The 16,557-nt window shown below is 33.9% G+C and overlaps 1 protein-coding gene across 1 annotated transcript; it reads right to left on the bottom strand.

Moving 5' to 3' along the window:
• Positions 1-1,334: 1,334 nt before the first annotated feature.
• On the bottom strand, positions 1,335-16,335 carry LOC133173974 (electron transfer flavoprotein-ubiquinone oxidoreductase, mitochondrial-like). Its single transcript, XM_061309033.1, has 14 exons — positions 16,275-16,335; positions 15,689-15,805; positions 11,293-11,445; positions 10,872-10,948; positions 10,496-10,577; positions 10,144-10,262; positions 9,691-9,768; positions 9,395-9,607; positions 5,821-5,892; positions 5,323-5,466; positions 5,036-5,210; positions 4,719-4,901; positions 4,275-4,496; positions 1,335-2,039 (listed from the first exon to the last, which is right to left on the bottom strand). Exons 1-14 carry the CDS (start codon positions 16,315-16,317, stop codon positions 1,876-1,878), a joined length of 1,842 nt encoding a protein of 613 aa, XP_061165017.1. The 5' UTR covers positions 16,318-16,335; the 3' UTR covers positions 1,335-1,875.
• Positions 16,336-16,557: the final 222 nt, after the last annotated feature.

Here is a 16,557-nt window from a genome sequence, read left to right as displayed (position 1 = left end):
GAAAAGCTGAAACTTAAGTGGAATCATACTGGGGTAGTGTAGATTCTAAATTGTTCAAATCATGACCGCCGGGGTAGGGCGGGGCCACAATAGGGAATACAAATTTTACATTGAAATATATAGGAAAAATCTTCTTCTCAAGAACCACTGAGCCAGAAAAGCTGAAACTTATGTGGAATCATCCTGGGGTAGTGTAGATTCTAAATTGTTCAAATCATGACCCCCGGGGGTAGGGCGGGGCCACAATAGGGAATACAAGTTTTACATTGAAATATATTGGAAAAATCTTTAAAAATCTTCTTTTCAAGAACCACTATGCCAGAAAAGCTGAAACTTATGTGGAAGCATCCTGGGGTAGTTTAGATTCTAAATTGTTCAAATCATGACCGCCGGGGTAGGGCGGGGCCACAATAGGGAATACAAATTTTACATTGAAATATATAGGAAAAATCTTCTTCTCAAGAACCACTGAGCCAGAAAAGCTGAAACTTATGTGGAATCATCCTGGGGTAGTGTAGATTCTAAATTGTTCAAATCATGACCCCCGGGGGTAGGGCGGGGCCACAATAGGGAATACAAGTTTTACATTGAAATATATTGGAAAAATCTTTAAAAATCTTCTTTTCAAGAACCACTATGCCAGAAAAGCTGAAACTTATGTGGAAGCATCCTGGGGTAGTTTAGATTCTAAATTGTTCAAATCATGACCCCCAGGGGTAGGGTGGGGCCACAATAGGGAAACATTGAAATATATAGGAAAAATCTTTAAAAATCTTCTCAAGAACCACTGGACTAGAAAAACTGAAACTTATGTGGAAGCATCCTGGGGTAGTGTAGATTCTAAATTGTTCAAATAATGACCCCCGGGGGTAGGGCAGGGCCACAATAGGTATTACAAGGGGGGAAGTCTGGTAATGAACAGCATGGCCAAAGTTACTCAGGTGAGCGATGTGGCCCATGGGCCTCTTGTTGAATGACCCCACTCTATTTTTTGGCTTTTCTTTATTATCTTTCCTTGGAATAGGACTTGGCCCTTCCTTTGAACAATTTAGAATCCCTTTCAACCAAGGATGCTTAGTGTCAACTTTGGTTAAAGTTGGCTCAGTGGTTTTAGAGAAGAAATCGAAAATGTGAAAAGTTTACAGGTGAACAGACAGACAGCTTGACAGACGCCAGACAACAGTGATCAGAAAAGCTCACTTAAGCTTTCAGCTCAGGTAAGCTAGAGATGGATTTTGCTTGAATAGATAATGGATTCTGAGCCTCCTGTTTAATTTTTGCTATGATTCACAATGGTATACTATCATTCTAAATGAAAACATTGTAACACAGAATAAATTTCAACAACTTTTAATACATTATAACTTAATATAATACTTAAAATATTCAAAGCCAAGCTTTAAAATGATACAAAATTTATACAAAAATAAAACAGGACATTTCAAATTTCCAAAAAATTTACAGACTCCTTCATTTTGGAAAACTGATTTACTTGTACATGCCTCTTAATTGTCATGAGATTCATTATCGCTTCAGTTTAGGCAAAAACCTTTTTCCTTTTTAACTTCACATACACGAATATGCAGACTTACAGAAATAAAGGAGAAACTTTGTTATGATTATCAACACTAATGTGTACAGGATGATAAAAATGATAATGTCTTCTGTTTCAGAGAAGCTTAATATACAAGTACTGTATTGAGCCTTGAAAGCATCCCTGAGTATGTTTGCAGATAAAAGCAAGTATTTCATTTTATCACATCAGGCAATTGCAGAGGTGCATAATAACTCAATGGGAACAGATAACTTTTGTCCACCTTGGTACACAAAGTGAGAATCACAGCAATGGTTTCCCAGTAAGACGCACTTATTTGTTCACATCCCATTGTATGCTGGTCCCTCTCCTCCTTGAGGACACACCCAGTTTATATTCTGACTAGGGTCCTTGATATCACAGGTTTTACAGTGTATACAGTTCTGAGCGTTAATTTGTAGTCTTTTACCACTGCCATCCTCCAACTCCACATATTCATATACACCTGTAAGATAAGGAAAAGTTTTCACCAAAAATCTGTGATGTGCACAAAATTATCAAATATTTAAGTTGTTATCAACAATCCATACAGTATCTGTTTATCATGTAAATGTATACAAGTGGGATTTTGGGCTTTATTGACATTGGATATCTGCCTGGATAGCTCAGTGATTAGAGCACCTGACTAGTGATACAGAGGTTCCAGGTTCAGTTCTTGCTATTTATTTTATTTATTTCTCTTTTCCAACTACATTTGGGGGTGGAGGTGGGGGCAGGTTATATGTAAATTAGTAATTCCTGACAAAGTGAGCTTGTGTTGTTGTGAGTTTTCAATTGCAAAGACAGTTCAAGGAGGGAGGAATGTGGTAGTTTGTGCTTTATGAACCATGGATATCGGTCTGGGTAGCTCAGTTGTTAGAGCACCTGACTTGTAATAATTGGTCTTGGGTTCAATTCCTGTTCCAGCCATATATTTTCTTTAGTCATGCCTCTTTTCTTACTACTCTATTAAAAGATTCCTTTTATCAAATGACTGCATTATCAAGAGAATCACAGACAATATTAATAATCCTCATTAACTCTAAAATATAGATCAATCTGATTTCAAAAGACACTAGCCATAACTCTATCAATTTAAACAACATCTTGTAAATCTTAAATTAATTGTTAAGAAATTCTAAAAAGTGACAAAAAAATAAGTAAACGTAGAAAATAGAACAGGTCAGAGATCAATGCTGATTATGCATATATTACACTATTGTCCTACAGACCTGGTTTAATGCGCAGCAAAATTAACATGGGTAGAAAACTTTTATGTACCCAGATACTATTTGGAGTTCCTGTAGTAGGAAAGGAGAAATGCATGAAGAAAACATATAGCTGGACCGGGAATTGAACCCCGGAAACCTGTATTACTAGTCAGGTGCTCTAACCACTGAGCTATCCAGGCCAATATCCGCGATCTAAGCCCGAACTTCTACATTTCCAATATCTACAGTGAAACTTGTCTAATCTGGATGTTGTGTTCTGAAATCTTGCCTAATATGATGTAAACTTAAAGTCCCCTTTGATAAATTTTTAAATTGTTTAAAATGTCTAATCTGGAATCTTTTCTAATCGTGTCAATTCCTATGGAACCAGTGGTGTCCAGATTAGACTATTTTTACTCTATATGGCAAATAAATTTTAATTGAGAAAAATACCCCAACAAAAAAAAGATTTCATAATATTTTATTTATACAGGTTATTTTTTGGGTGGAAGGCACATACAAGTTCAGTAAAGTTTGTTATGATTAATTTGAAATTGGTGGTTATGTATGACATAACTTCATTTGAATTTTTCAAAATCATGCTGTTTTGTTTTGCTACATTGCAACTATATATATGGGACATCCTGTGGAATCCTTGTTGTTTGTGGGGATCAATGTTCTTGGGTAACCAAAATTTGATTGGTTTATGGGGACGTTATTTCCTGGGTAACTTGCATATTATCATAAATAAATCAACTGCTAACTGTATGTGTGTTTCAATTTTTGTGGGGACGTTAATTCGTGGGTAAGGGCTACCCACGAACATTGATCCCCCACGAACAATTATGATTCTTGAGACATGGTTAGATTATTGTGTGAAAGGGACCTGTCCCAAGATATGGTTAGATTATTCTATAAACTGTTGGGGCCTGTCCATAGATATGGTTAGATTATTCTAACTGTACTGGAGGCCTATCCATAGATATGGTTAGATTATTCTAACTGTACTGGAGGCCTATCCATAGATATGGTTAGATTATTCTAACTGTGCTGGAGGCCTATCCATAGATATGGTTAGATTAGTCTAACTTTGGTGGGGACCTGTCCATAGATATGGTTAGATTATTCTAACTGTACTGGAGGCCTGTCCATAGATATGGTTAGATTATTCTAACTGTGCTGGAGGCCTATCCATAGATATGGTTAGATTATTCTAACTGTGCTGGAGGCCTATCCATAGATATGGTTAGATTATTCTAACTGTATTTGAGGCCTATCCATTGATATGGTTAGATTATTCTAACTGTACTGGAGGTCTATTCATAGATATGGTTAGATTACTCTAATTGTGCTGGAGGCCTGTTCCAAGACACAGCTAAATTATTCTAACTGTGTTGGGGGCCTATTCATAGATATGATTATTCTTACTGTGCTGGACGCCTGTCCCAAGACACCATTAGATTATAATAACTAGGTAATACAGAACATACCTGCAGGACAAAATCTTTGTTCAGGACCATCATAAATGGCCAGGTTATGATTCACAGGAACACTGTCATCAAGCAATGTCAAGTGGGCTGGCTGATCATGATCGTGATTGGTTCCTGCCAAGGCCACTGAGGTCAAAAGGTCAAAACTCACAACCCCATCAGGCTTTGGATACTCAATGATTTGACACTCCTTAGCTGGTTTTAATTTTGCATTATCAGGTCCTAAAATAAACAGCATATACAGTATACACATAAATATAAATGTACTGTACATGTACGTGTATCTCTGTCAAAAAAGGTCCTTCATAGTGTACACACAAATTAGTATAAATTTGATCAATTACTTGTAGTGGCATCTGCACTCAAACTTGGTCAACAGTTATAGGAATCAAACTTCAAATACATGTACTTATTGGTCACTTAAGTATTATGATATACACACACCTCCATGATGAAGAGTCCAAGGTTCCTTTCCTCTCATTATCCAATAAAACAGACCAGTATACAGCACGCCACCAAATGTTCCCAAACCTGTGTTAAAGGAAGGTCTAACATTGCGGACAGCATAAAGCTCCTTCCACAACCAACTATTCTTCAGTCTCTCCTCATACTTGACTGGCTCCAAACCTGCTAGGGAGGATGTTCTATACGTAAAACTGAATTTCTCATAACATATACAGATATCAACTGACTATAATGTTAGAGCTATCAAGATTCTAATACCTTATATAGTTAACCTATTATATCTCCATTACATGTACCTGTTGTTGGTGATTGTGAAACTTTTTCCTCATCAGTAACTAGCTCAAACACAGACTCTGCAGCTAAGATTCCACTCTTCATGGCATTGTGGGTTCCCTTGATTTTAGGCACATTCATGAACCCTGGACTACAACCTATCAAACATCCTCCTGGGAACGTCAGTTTGGGGATAGACTACAGTAAACAACAAGTTATCTGTGAATTTAAAGGCATATTCATAATGTCTTAATAATGAAAATCTCTAATTATATTTACATTATTCTGTATCTTTATATTATTACATTACCTGTACACCCCCCTCATTTAGTGCACGTGCACCATATCCTATTCTTTTACCAGAGCGGAACAGAGGTTCAATAGAGGGATGGTGCTTAAATCGCTGGAATTCCCTGAATGGACTCAAGTAAGGATTTTTGTAATCAAGTCCAACCTGTAAAACACAAACATTGTACTATCATGGAAGAACAGACCATTGCAGAGTAGCAGAGAAGAATTTACTGATACATAAAAATCACACTCTTCCCTTAACTGCTTTTTTTATATTCATAAATGTCATCTGGATGGAATTTGCATGTATTATGGAAATTAGTTTTTTAATTACATGTACAAGAAATGACAGGTAACTATATGCATACTAAAATAAATATTTAATGGAGTAGCTATTAGGAAATTTCTGGTCCAGTATTATTTATAGAGTTAATAATAAAATTCATTCCATTCGATTTGAATTATCATTAAAGTGAAACAAATTTTGATAATGGTAACATGGTATAAGTGTACTTACCACAATGCCAACAACAATGAGGGGACCTTCGTCTAAATGATACAAAAATGTTCCTCCATATGTTGTGTTATCCTGAAACATTAAAATTATCTAAGTAACTATGACAACATTACTAGCTAGTTGAAAAAAATACTTCATAAATAAATATTTGAACTGTAAAAATCACTTAGATTATACCCAAATGTCAAGAAATTTTACTGGAACATAAAAAATCTAGCTCTGTAAAGGACTGAGTCAATTTTAACATATACATGTCATCGAAGTCTCGCATTCTAATGTAATGGTGTCAAAGAGATATTGAATGCATTTCTTACACAAAGGATATAAAATATTAAGTGTTTCAGAAGAAACATCTAAAAAAAAAATGTTTGTTTATCTGATTAAAAAGTTATTTATGCTTTTTAGGTGGTATCCTTAGTTTATACAGACTTTCAATTTTAACACAGAAATATTTTCGGACATTCTAAAGCTTTAGCATTTACATAATATATACAAATGAATGTATTTCTATTTAGCAATGGCTAAAGATGAGTATTCCAGCAGAGAGACATAGTATATCTTATTGTTATCTCCCTTGGGAGATGACACATTAAGATTGAAAGCTGGAAGTAAAGTTCTTTTGTAGCTGGTGGTCTTACAAAAATACACATGATCAGGACTGCCTATTGTGAACTCTTGTATGCTATCTGGTGGTCTGGCACTAACAACTGGTGATGTACCTATACATAACACAATTTCTATGGAATAAGTAATAGAAACAGATATTGTTTGTAAATGATTACATGTACAGTGGCCGCAATGTTATATTTGACAACTTACATGAACGGTCACGTTACACGAACGATTCTGCATGATTATCGCACGATGAAATCTGTTACATGAACGATCCTTCACGCACACGATTCTACACGATACATGATCTTACACGATTGCTAACACAAACGCACGATTCATCATGCAAAAGAGTTCAAATTCTTTAGGAATGGATATTTTCAAAACGAAATAAGGCTTTATACTTATTTTAGATTTCAAATAATTATTGATATTATTTCATCGACTTTGAAAAATGAAAAAAAAAAATAGAAATGGATATTTCTGGAACTAAATACATGTAAGACTTATTACTTTTTTTCCTTCTATCATAAGATGTACATGTAGGTGGACCATGAGTTTTGATTGAATTGGATTTCATAATATGCAGAAAGGGATAAGTTTAAAAAAAATTGGCATGAAAATGAATTAAATTATTATAAGTTATATCCATGTTTCATTAGTGAATCTCTAAAATCAACAATTATTTTACAAATCATTTATTTGCAGAAATTATAAAAATAATTAAAAGTAAGCTCCAGAGATAAACACTGATAAACAAAACCCTCACAATCATGTCGTGTACAAGTACATTTGCCGACTAAATATTTATGTAGGCATTGAGAATTGTTTATTTATTTGTAAGATATCTATTTTTGATCTACTGATTTCAAAAATATCTTGACCATAATTAGCAGTAAACATAATTAACATCAGAGAAAAAAATCCTTAAACATCTACATGTAAGTACAGTTTATCACAAAAATTCACGCTATTTGACGAGAACACAATATTGTACGACTTACTATATTGCTTATTTCCAAGCAATAATTAGTTCGTTCTGCTTTCAATTATGTAAATCGCGCTTCACTTATTTTATTTGGATAGAAAAAAAACAGACAAGCGAAATGCTTGTATAACAAATAAAAACCTACAAAACGAAATTTACACGTTTCTAAATGCACGATCATGCACGATTAAAACCGCAAACGATTGAGTCCGATACACGCACAATCTCGCACGTTACATGAACAATCACGCACGTTACAAGAACGTTTCTACACGATTGGTTTGTCAACAATAACGTTGCAGCCACTGTATGTTGTCTCCAGAAAAAAAAATGGTGGTCCTAGCTATTTTAATACCATTTATTTGTCTTTTAATGGTTTTTATGATTTGAATTAATAATGAAAATCTTTACTGCTATACTTAAGTCATTCAAAATATTGTGTCAAACTGAACAAAATTCAGCAAAGGTATTTCAAAGAAAAACAATTTTTAGAACTTAAAATTTAGCACAAGTAGCTGTTATATTTCATTTGAGTTGGAAAGAAGATTTTGGGTGGTTTCATCACGTCACACTTGATGCTATTTGCCTTCTTTTTTTTTTTAAATTGAAAAATGAGTTTCATAGCCACATTGACAAGATTGCTACCTCTGAATAAAAGTTTGGAGAGGGAAGTATTTTTATTCATTGTATTTGATTTTAAGGATTATTTAAAATACTACTAATTAAAGTATTTTCTACAGGCAATTCAGCATTGTTGGTTTATGAAGAAAATCATGAATCCCTTCTTCTTTTCTTGAAATATTGCCAAAAGTATTAAATATATTGTGCTGATTTTCTAGAATAACCTGAAAAATTTGTCATTAGATGGGATTCTTTTCATATTATTTTTTTAAAAATAATTGTACTTAATAATGTGTTTTAACTTTATTATTTACTTTAAAAAGGCACATAAACATTAATTTACTTTACCCATTGTTTTACACTCTTAATTTGATGTTTAATACATAATTTTCATAAAAAATTCTTAAAGTGGTTACTGTGCATTGCAAGAAAATTTTGTTGTTGGTCTTTTCAATTGAAACTGGTATTTTCCTACTAGTAGTGTGTACAACTGTACATGTACTTATATAATGCATAACAGTGATGTATATCAATATAAATTGAAATTGAACAGCAGAAATCTATGATGCAGAGGTGGCTTAGGTCTGCATTCATATCCCCAGTGGCTCCATGACCAAGAGGATTACAAAGAAGAAGCTTCTGAAAGCCATTGAGGACTTGTTTAAGCTATAAAACTTCTCCTCAGATGTCAGAGTAAGCGGCTGATTACAAAAAAAACAAAAGGGACGTAGAGTTAACAGCAGCCTTCTTGTAAAGCAATAGTGTGTTCATAATGGCTGCTCATAATTTCTTTTATAGACATTGATGCATTTCTAATAAATGTTTTCAAAAATCCTCCTTTAAATTCTATAAATATTCACCCAGGTTAATAGCTGAAAAAGAGATACATTTTACTTTTCATTCTGTGATATTATTGAAAGCCAAACTTGAATGTAAAGAGAGAGAGAGAGAGAGAATTTTATGTACCATTTTCAGTTGTGATATACATATAAACATTTTGATGTCCCACACACATGAAAGAATGTCTTTTTACCCTGTATTACAATATTATGTCTTGATATTTTTTTATACTGAAAAATTAAAACAAAATACTCTTCTAAGATAACTTTAGCAGAAATTTGATACAGTCAAACCTCATTATCTCGAACTCAATGGGACAGAAAAACTTCAAGATATCCGAAGATTCAAGATATCGAGGGTAAAATACTTAAAGAATAAGAGGTTGGGACTTCAAAATCACTTTGACATATTCATGGTACATGTATTCGAGATATCGGTGTTAGAGATACTGAAGTTCAAATGTAATTAAAATACATTGTTCATTTTGCTTTTGCTGGAGAGAAAGAAACTTACAAAAGGCCATCCAACTGTGTGCTCAACTCGCCCAGGACGATGAAGTGCAGGGTCTATTTCCCACAATTCTTTGAATCCTATTCCATAAGTCTGTGGTTCACAATCTTTCCTGAGATCAAAAGTTTTGTACAACTGTTTTGCCAAATGTCCATGGCAACCCTCACTGAATATTGTCACTTTTGCATGGAGTTCCATACCTCTTTCAAAAGTTTCCTAAAATTAATGGAAAACAATATGACATATCAGGAACACTTTACAGTTTCGTGTTTTACAATATTGATCTTCTGTATATTTACCTTTGGTGATCCATCTTTATGTATTCCAACATCATTTGTGGCTATTCCTTTCACACTACCATCTTCATGAAATAGTACCTAGATGTAACACAAATGCATCAATATAAATCCTAGATTACATTATAAGTACAGTTCTTTTTCCAGTGATAAATGTCAGATAGATATTCACATTAGATAACATCCAAAATACACTATTTTATTCACACTTTGGTACTAATATGTATACTAATGTACACACATACACATGTATACTCGTCTGTATAAAATTTCATAGTGTACAATGTTTTTATGAAGTAAAGATAGCAGATAGCCTCACTTTTTTATGTTTATACATACATCTGCTGTTGATATAAATTTTGTTGGAAGTGCTCATGGATATAATTCAATCACATAAAATGAGCATACACTGTGGCACACCTATACGATAGTTATTCCATGTTCTCTGGATCCTACCTCACTAGCAGCATAGCCTGGGTATATCTCTACTCCTAATGCCTCCGCTTGCTCACCAAGCCATCTCACAACATTGCCAAGCCTCACTATGTAATTCCCATGGTTACTCATTGGCATTCCTATAATGTAATATTGTTTTGTAATTGTATTTTATCTTACAGTGCAGTATTTCATAATCAAAACAACTGCATTATCAAAAAAAAGTAAATGTAAGTTTTATATATATATATGTTGAAGTGAAATGGAAATTCAAGAACTGAGTTGCTTTTGCAGAATTTTACCATTTCATTCACCATTATGCATTTCCATGACAACAATTAATTGTATTTTTATTATCAAACTCTTGATATACCTGGTAGTACAGGGATAGGGATTCGTCCCTTCTCAGTGAGAAATGCAAATTTGTCTTCTTTCACCTCTGTTTTAAGTGGTGCCTGTTGATGAAGGGTAAACTTAATCAAGGACAATAAATGTACAGGAAATTGTAGTGAGATAACATTTTCACTTTGAATGTAACATAAAAGAAAAACATTTTAAGAAATTTTTTTTAACTCTTGTGAAAGTTATATTTCTGGTTAGGAATTCATTAGGGATTTAATTTCATTGATAGAATGTTGATTAAATTAAACAAAATTTAATCCCCAACTAATATTTCTCTGCATTTACAGTATCTTTAAATGCAAAAACAAGCTCTTACTGAAAAAATATTATTCTAAATATTTACATACTCCCATTTCTCTCCAGTTTGGAAACAATTCCTCCAGAGATCTAGGTTCAATGCAAGCACCTGATAAGGTATGGCCACCTGTATTCAAATAAAACATGCAACTTATTAAAGTAGAACTTCTAAAAAGTCTGATAGGAAAGAAGTGGACCCATCAATATATTGTACTAGGTTCATGGTGTATAATATACAAAACAAATAAACAAAAGAGGATGCATTTGTACTTTATACACTGTACAGAATTACCATTGGTTAATCACCCAATATATACACTGTGCATGTATTTCAAATACAAATGTCAAATGCAATTTCATCAATTTACATAGATTTGATTTTACCTTCTGAGGGAAAATGAATCACACCCAGTAGAATAATTCACGGACATTTTTTCATATAATTACATCACAGTGGAACATGGTTATTACCAATCTCTGCAGCCTTCTCTACCAAGCACACCCTCAGTTCCTTTCCTTGTTCATTAGCCATGAGTTTGAGTTTACAAGCTGCTGACAGTCCTGCTGGACCTCCGCCAACAATAAGTACATCTGCTTCATCTGCATACCTCTCCATATCCACATCTAATCAAATAATATAAAAACTACATTACAAGGCATTCTATGCACTGCTTAAAATAATCATAAGTTATAAAATATCTATTGTAGATCACCAAATTTTTGCCACACCTTATTTTCACAAGACAGATGTTTGGTACATGTATTTATAAGAGAGATAAAATTTTGATGAACTGTTATTATTGTTGTTTTATAATCTATAATAAATCTATAATATATTTGAGTTACAATAGACACACTGTTCAAAAAATTCAAAATGAATTTTTTTTTAACTTGTGTCCAATCCCATTTGATAAAATCAACAACTGGCCCATGGGCCATAATGCTCATCTGAGTCACTCACCTTGGCCCTGCTGTTCTTCAGAAGACAATGTTAAAATTCTCCTAATTATTCCCATGAAAAATGTGAACCCCAAATTGTGGCGCCAACCTTGCCTGAATCCAACACTTTCAAGTTTTTGTACAAAAATATGACTAAGAGTGGCCCTGTTACTCTTGAACAGATTCATTTGTACTTATACATCAGCAACTTTGCTACCAGTGATGAAATGCTATACATCACATCACAGAACACTGTTTGTTATCTTCACCTCTTTGACTTACCTGGCTGACTGGATAGACTTTACCTTTCCAGTCCCCAAATCCATAAGATCTGCGCACTCATTGCACTATGACGTAAGATTTAAGGGTTAGTCTTGCACACTACTAGACTGCTAAGGGTTAGTCTTGCACACTACTTGACTGATGAGGGTCAGACTTGCAACCCCCTGAGAAATTAGTTTTAGTCCTTGCACAAGTATTCTACCGATTAGGGTTAGTCTCGCATCAATCTGAGAGATTAGGGGTTAGTCCTTGCACACAATTTGACTGATTATGGTTAGTCTAGCATTTGCCCAGTTGATTTGTGTAAATCCTCGGATACTGCTTGAAAGATTAGGGTTAGTGTCTTGTTCTTTTAGATTAATTAAGAAATGATTTTGCATCTGTATTTTTTGCAAGATCTTTCTGCTTCAATGACATCTTGCTGGGTTTTTTTTTTACATGAAAAAATGGTTAAATACAAAAACAAGAGGCCCATGGGCCAGATCACTCACCTGAGCACATTGGCTAGACAAAAATCAGTTCAGTATTGAAAAGATTACTGGGGGTTGGGGCGTTGGGGGGGGGGGGGGGGGGTTGAATTTTAAACTAACTGATGATGCTTCCATGTCAATATAACAAATGGCTTTGTTGTACTTGAGAAGATTTTAAAATTTTTTTCCCATATATTCCTTTGTAAAATTTTGATCCCCCATTGTGGCTCCTCCCTATCCCAGAGGTCATCATTTGAATATACTTGAATCTACACTACTCAAGGATGCTTCCATATCAATATGACTAAACATAGCTTTTCTGTTCTTGAGAAGAATTATTTTTTCTTTGTGTTCTTATGTAAAACTTTCGATCCCCATTGGGCCCCACCCTACCCCTGGGGGTTATCATTTGAAAAAAAAAAATTGAATTTACACTACCTGAGGATGCTTCCATATCAAAATGACTAACATAATTTTCATTTCTTGAGAAGAAGATATTTTCCAATATGTTCCTATGTAAAAAAATTTTGATCCCCCATTGTGGTCCATCCCTATCCCCGGGGGCATCATTTTAACAAACTTGAATCTACACTACCTGAGGATGCTTCCATATCAAAATGACTAATCATGGCTTTGCAGTTCTTCATCAGAAGATACCTTCCTATATATTTCTATTTCAGACATTGATCCTCCATTGTGGCCCCGCCCTACCCCAGGGGGTAATGATTTGAACAAACTTAAATCTACACTACCTGAGGATACTTCCACATAAATATGATCAATCAGGGCTTTGCTGTTCCTGAGAAGAAGATTTTAAAAGATTTTTCCTATATATTTCTATGTAAATCTTTGATCCTCCATTGTGGCCCCGCCCTATCCCCCGGGGTTATGATTTGAACAAACTTGAATCTACACTACCTGAGGATGCTTCCATATAAATATGACTCATCATGGCTTTGCTGTTCTTGAGAAGAAGATTTTTAAAGGTTTTTCCTATATATTTCTATGTTAAACTTTGATCCTCCATTGTGGCCCCGCCCTACCCCCGGGGGTCATGATTTGGACAAACTTGAATCTACACTACCTGAGGATGCTTCCATATAAATATGACTCATCATGGCTTTGCTGTTCTTGAGAAGAAGATTTTTAAAGGTTTTTCCTACATATTTCTATGTTAAACTTTGGTCCTCCATTGTGGCCCCGCCCTACCCCCGGGGGTCATGATTTGAACAAACTTGAATCTACACTACCTGAGGATGCTTCCATACAAATATGACTTATCATGGCTTTGCTGTTCCTGAGAAGAAGATTTTCAAAGGTTTTTCCTATATATTTCTATGTTAAACTTTGATCCTCCATTATGGCCCCGCCCTACCCCCGGGGGTCATGATTTGGAAAAATTTGAATCTCCACTACCTGAGGATGCTTCCATATAAATATGACCAATTAGGGCTTTGCTGTTCTTGAGAAGAAGATTTTTAAAGGTTTTTCCTATATATTTCTATGTAAAACTTTGATCCTCCATTGTGGCCCCGCCCTACCCCCGGGGGTCAAGATTTGAACAAATCTGAATCTACACTACCTGAGGATGCTTCCAAATGAGTTTCAATTTCCCTAGCTTTGTGGTTCTTGAGAAGAAGATTTTTAAAAGATGCTATTAATTTTTCACTAATTCTTTATTATCTCCCCTTGAAAGAGGGCATGGCCCTTCATTTGAACAAACTTGAATCCCCTTCACCCAAGGATACTTTCTGGCAAGTTTGGTTGAAATTGAGCCAGTGGTTCTTGAGAAGAAATTGAAAATGTGAAAAGTTTACAGACAGACGGACAGACAGACAGACGGACAGATGGACTACAGACAAAATGTGATCAGAAAAGCTCACTTGAGCCTTCGGCTCAGATGAGCTAAAAACTGCACTAAGCATGCGCAGTATGCAATTTGTTGACAATTATTTTTGTCAATTTTTCACTGAATTAACTAGAGCTGGGACGATATATCAAGATATCAATAATACCAATTCTGTGTGAGGATGATACGCATATCAATACATATGAAGAAATACTGAAATATCGCAAAAAAAATTCTGACTTATATGTTTTTTTTGTTTACTTAACATTTAAGGTTTAATATATAAAATAAATTTACTAAATATAAATATGAAATACATAATAATTAACACCACATATGTAAAATAAATTTGTCTTACAAAAGATATACAACTTCTTTGAATAAATTATTCTTATTTGTAAAGAATTGTTTTGATCAAAACAAAAAAAGATTTTATACCCAATTAAACATGTTAAACATATCTTGATACATATTGTGTCGTGCATCAAATATCGTGATATGTATTGATATAGAAAAAGTTGTATTGTCCCAGCCCTAGAATTAACAATGATATTTATTGAATTTTTTTGGAGAACAAAGGTAAAAACATTTAAAAACAACACATTTCTCAAATATCTGATTTGTTTCTCTTCGTCATATATAAAAAAAAAAAATCATAATATTAACATTATCTTGCGATTTCTAAACAGTTTTCAAAATTCTTACAAAATAAATACAAAAATTGTGATGTTGACAATTCAAGTGATTTCAAATAGGATAATATAGGAAACACCACCCTCTGGTATCTTGCACAAATGCCTGGTATGGTATCTCCATTTTTTGTGAGAAAAGTTGTTAAAGTAGCAATACTTCAATGAAAATTCTTGGGAAAAATTATATATTACTGAGGAAGATGTCTTCTGACCTTAAACTTCATTTTTAACTGTAGATTTAACTGTGTATTATGATTCTTTGGTCAAAATGGCCCAAAACCTGATACTTTTTTTTTTGATGGCTCACATGATATCATATATATTGAAGTCACCTACAATGAAACTATATTTTTGTGCTTTTTTTTCTGGGGACTGGTAAACTTAAGTTTAAATAAACAAGATGTGATAGTCAACCGAAGATAATTGTATGTGACTTCTTTGAATATAGAAGATTTAAATTGAAAAGATATATATGCATAAGTTTATTAATTTCCTGTACAGTTGAGTTTATCACTTCAACTTATTTTCCTGAGATTACATTGCACTTGCTACTGGCAACGGGGAAAGCGACTGCACCCAGCGTCTCGAAAAGAATTCAAATCAAAGTGTCTATTTTAATCAATCAATAAACATACCTTTCCAGCGAGGATCATTTTCCCTTGGATGAACTGTGTAATGCGTTGTGATCTTAGGTGTTGCTACACTGCTGTAATATTTTTCTCCATAGTGATACAGAAACCTTATCCTCTTACCTAAAATATAAAGTTTAAAATTAATCAAAACCATAAAATAACCCTGCAAAAAACTTTTTTGTGTAAATGACTACATGTAAGCTACTTACAATCACTAAATGCCTTTCAAGGGAGATAACTCAACATAAACTGTTTATGTAACTTTGGTTGTGTAACACATTTTCATACATTTAGTCACTTTTCTGAGTCTTTCACAATCTCTACATTCATGCACGATATTTGTGTTCATTTTATAAATATGGCTGATAAAAAACAATTTATCCTCGTCTCAACATTTTACCTGGTTATCTCCTATCTAGCTCAAGAGAACTGATCGGACTTTGACCTGCGTTTTATTCATAGTCATTTTTGTAAACATTTATGCTGCCTTTAGTTAATAAATATATAAAAATAAACTTAAAATGTCTAATTTGTTTTCAGAAACATACAGTTTTATACAAAAGCAACTGCTTAATTAAATTATACATACTTAATCGAGTGCCCTTCGAAAATACGTTCACGAGCGTCGCCATCGCTGAAAGAATACTACCTTCTGGCATGTCGTATACAGGTAAAATCTTAATGAAGTCTCGTTTAGTAATAAATCGATTTATAGGCTAATTTTTCCTGCCGAATTGTTGTCAAAATAGGAAGAGAGTGATTTCCTAAAAGTTTTTTTTTATTTGTTTGAATTTTGGTACTGTAATTTTGTTGTCGTAAATTTTGGGGGAAAAAGAAAGTAGGAAACTTGTTAGTTCGCTTGGTGAAGGGCT

This window comes from Saccostrea echinata, unplaced genomic scaffold (assembly GCF_033153115.1).
Source record: "Saccostrea echinata isolate AGI-Se365-2 ecotype Australia unplaced genomic scaffold, CSIRO_AGI_Sech_v1 ptg000056l, whole genome shotgun sequence".
Lineage (NCBI taxonomy): Eukaryota > Metazoa > Mollusca > Bivalvia > Ostreida > Ostreidae > Saccostrea > Saccostrea echinata.
This window is presented reverse-complemented; position numbering and strand designations above follow the sequence as displayed.

Bases quoted from the DNA above. Each gene is read 5' to 3' on its own strand.
- LOC133173974 (XM_061309033.1), bottom strand. From the start codon at position 16,317: ATGGCGACGCTCGTGAACGTATTTTCGAAGGGCACTCGATTAA. The intron at 10,949-11,292 runs GTAATAACCATG...ATTTGAATACAG, and splicing joins AGAGAAGGCTGCAGAGATTG to GTGGCCATACCTTATCAGGT. The intron at 10,578-10,871 runs GTATGTAAATAT...CTTCATCAACAG, and splicing joins CAAACTGGAGAGAAATGGGA to GCACCACTTAAAACAGAGGT.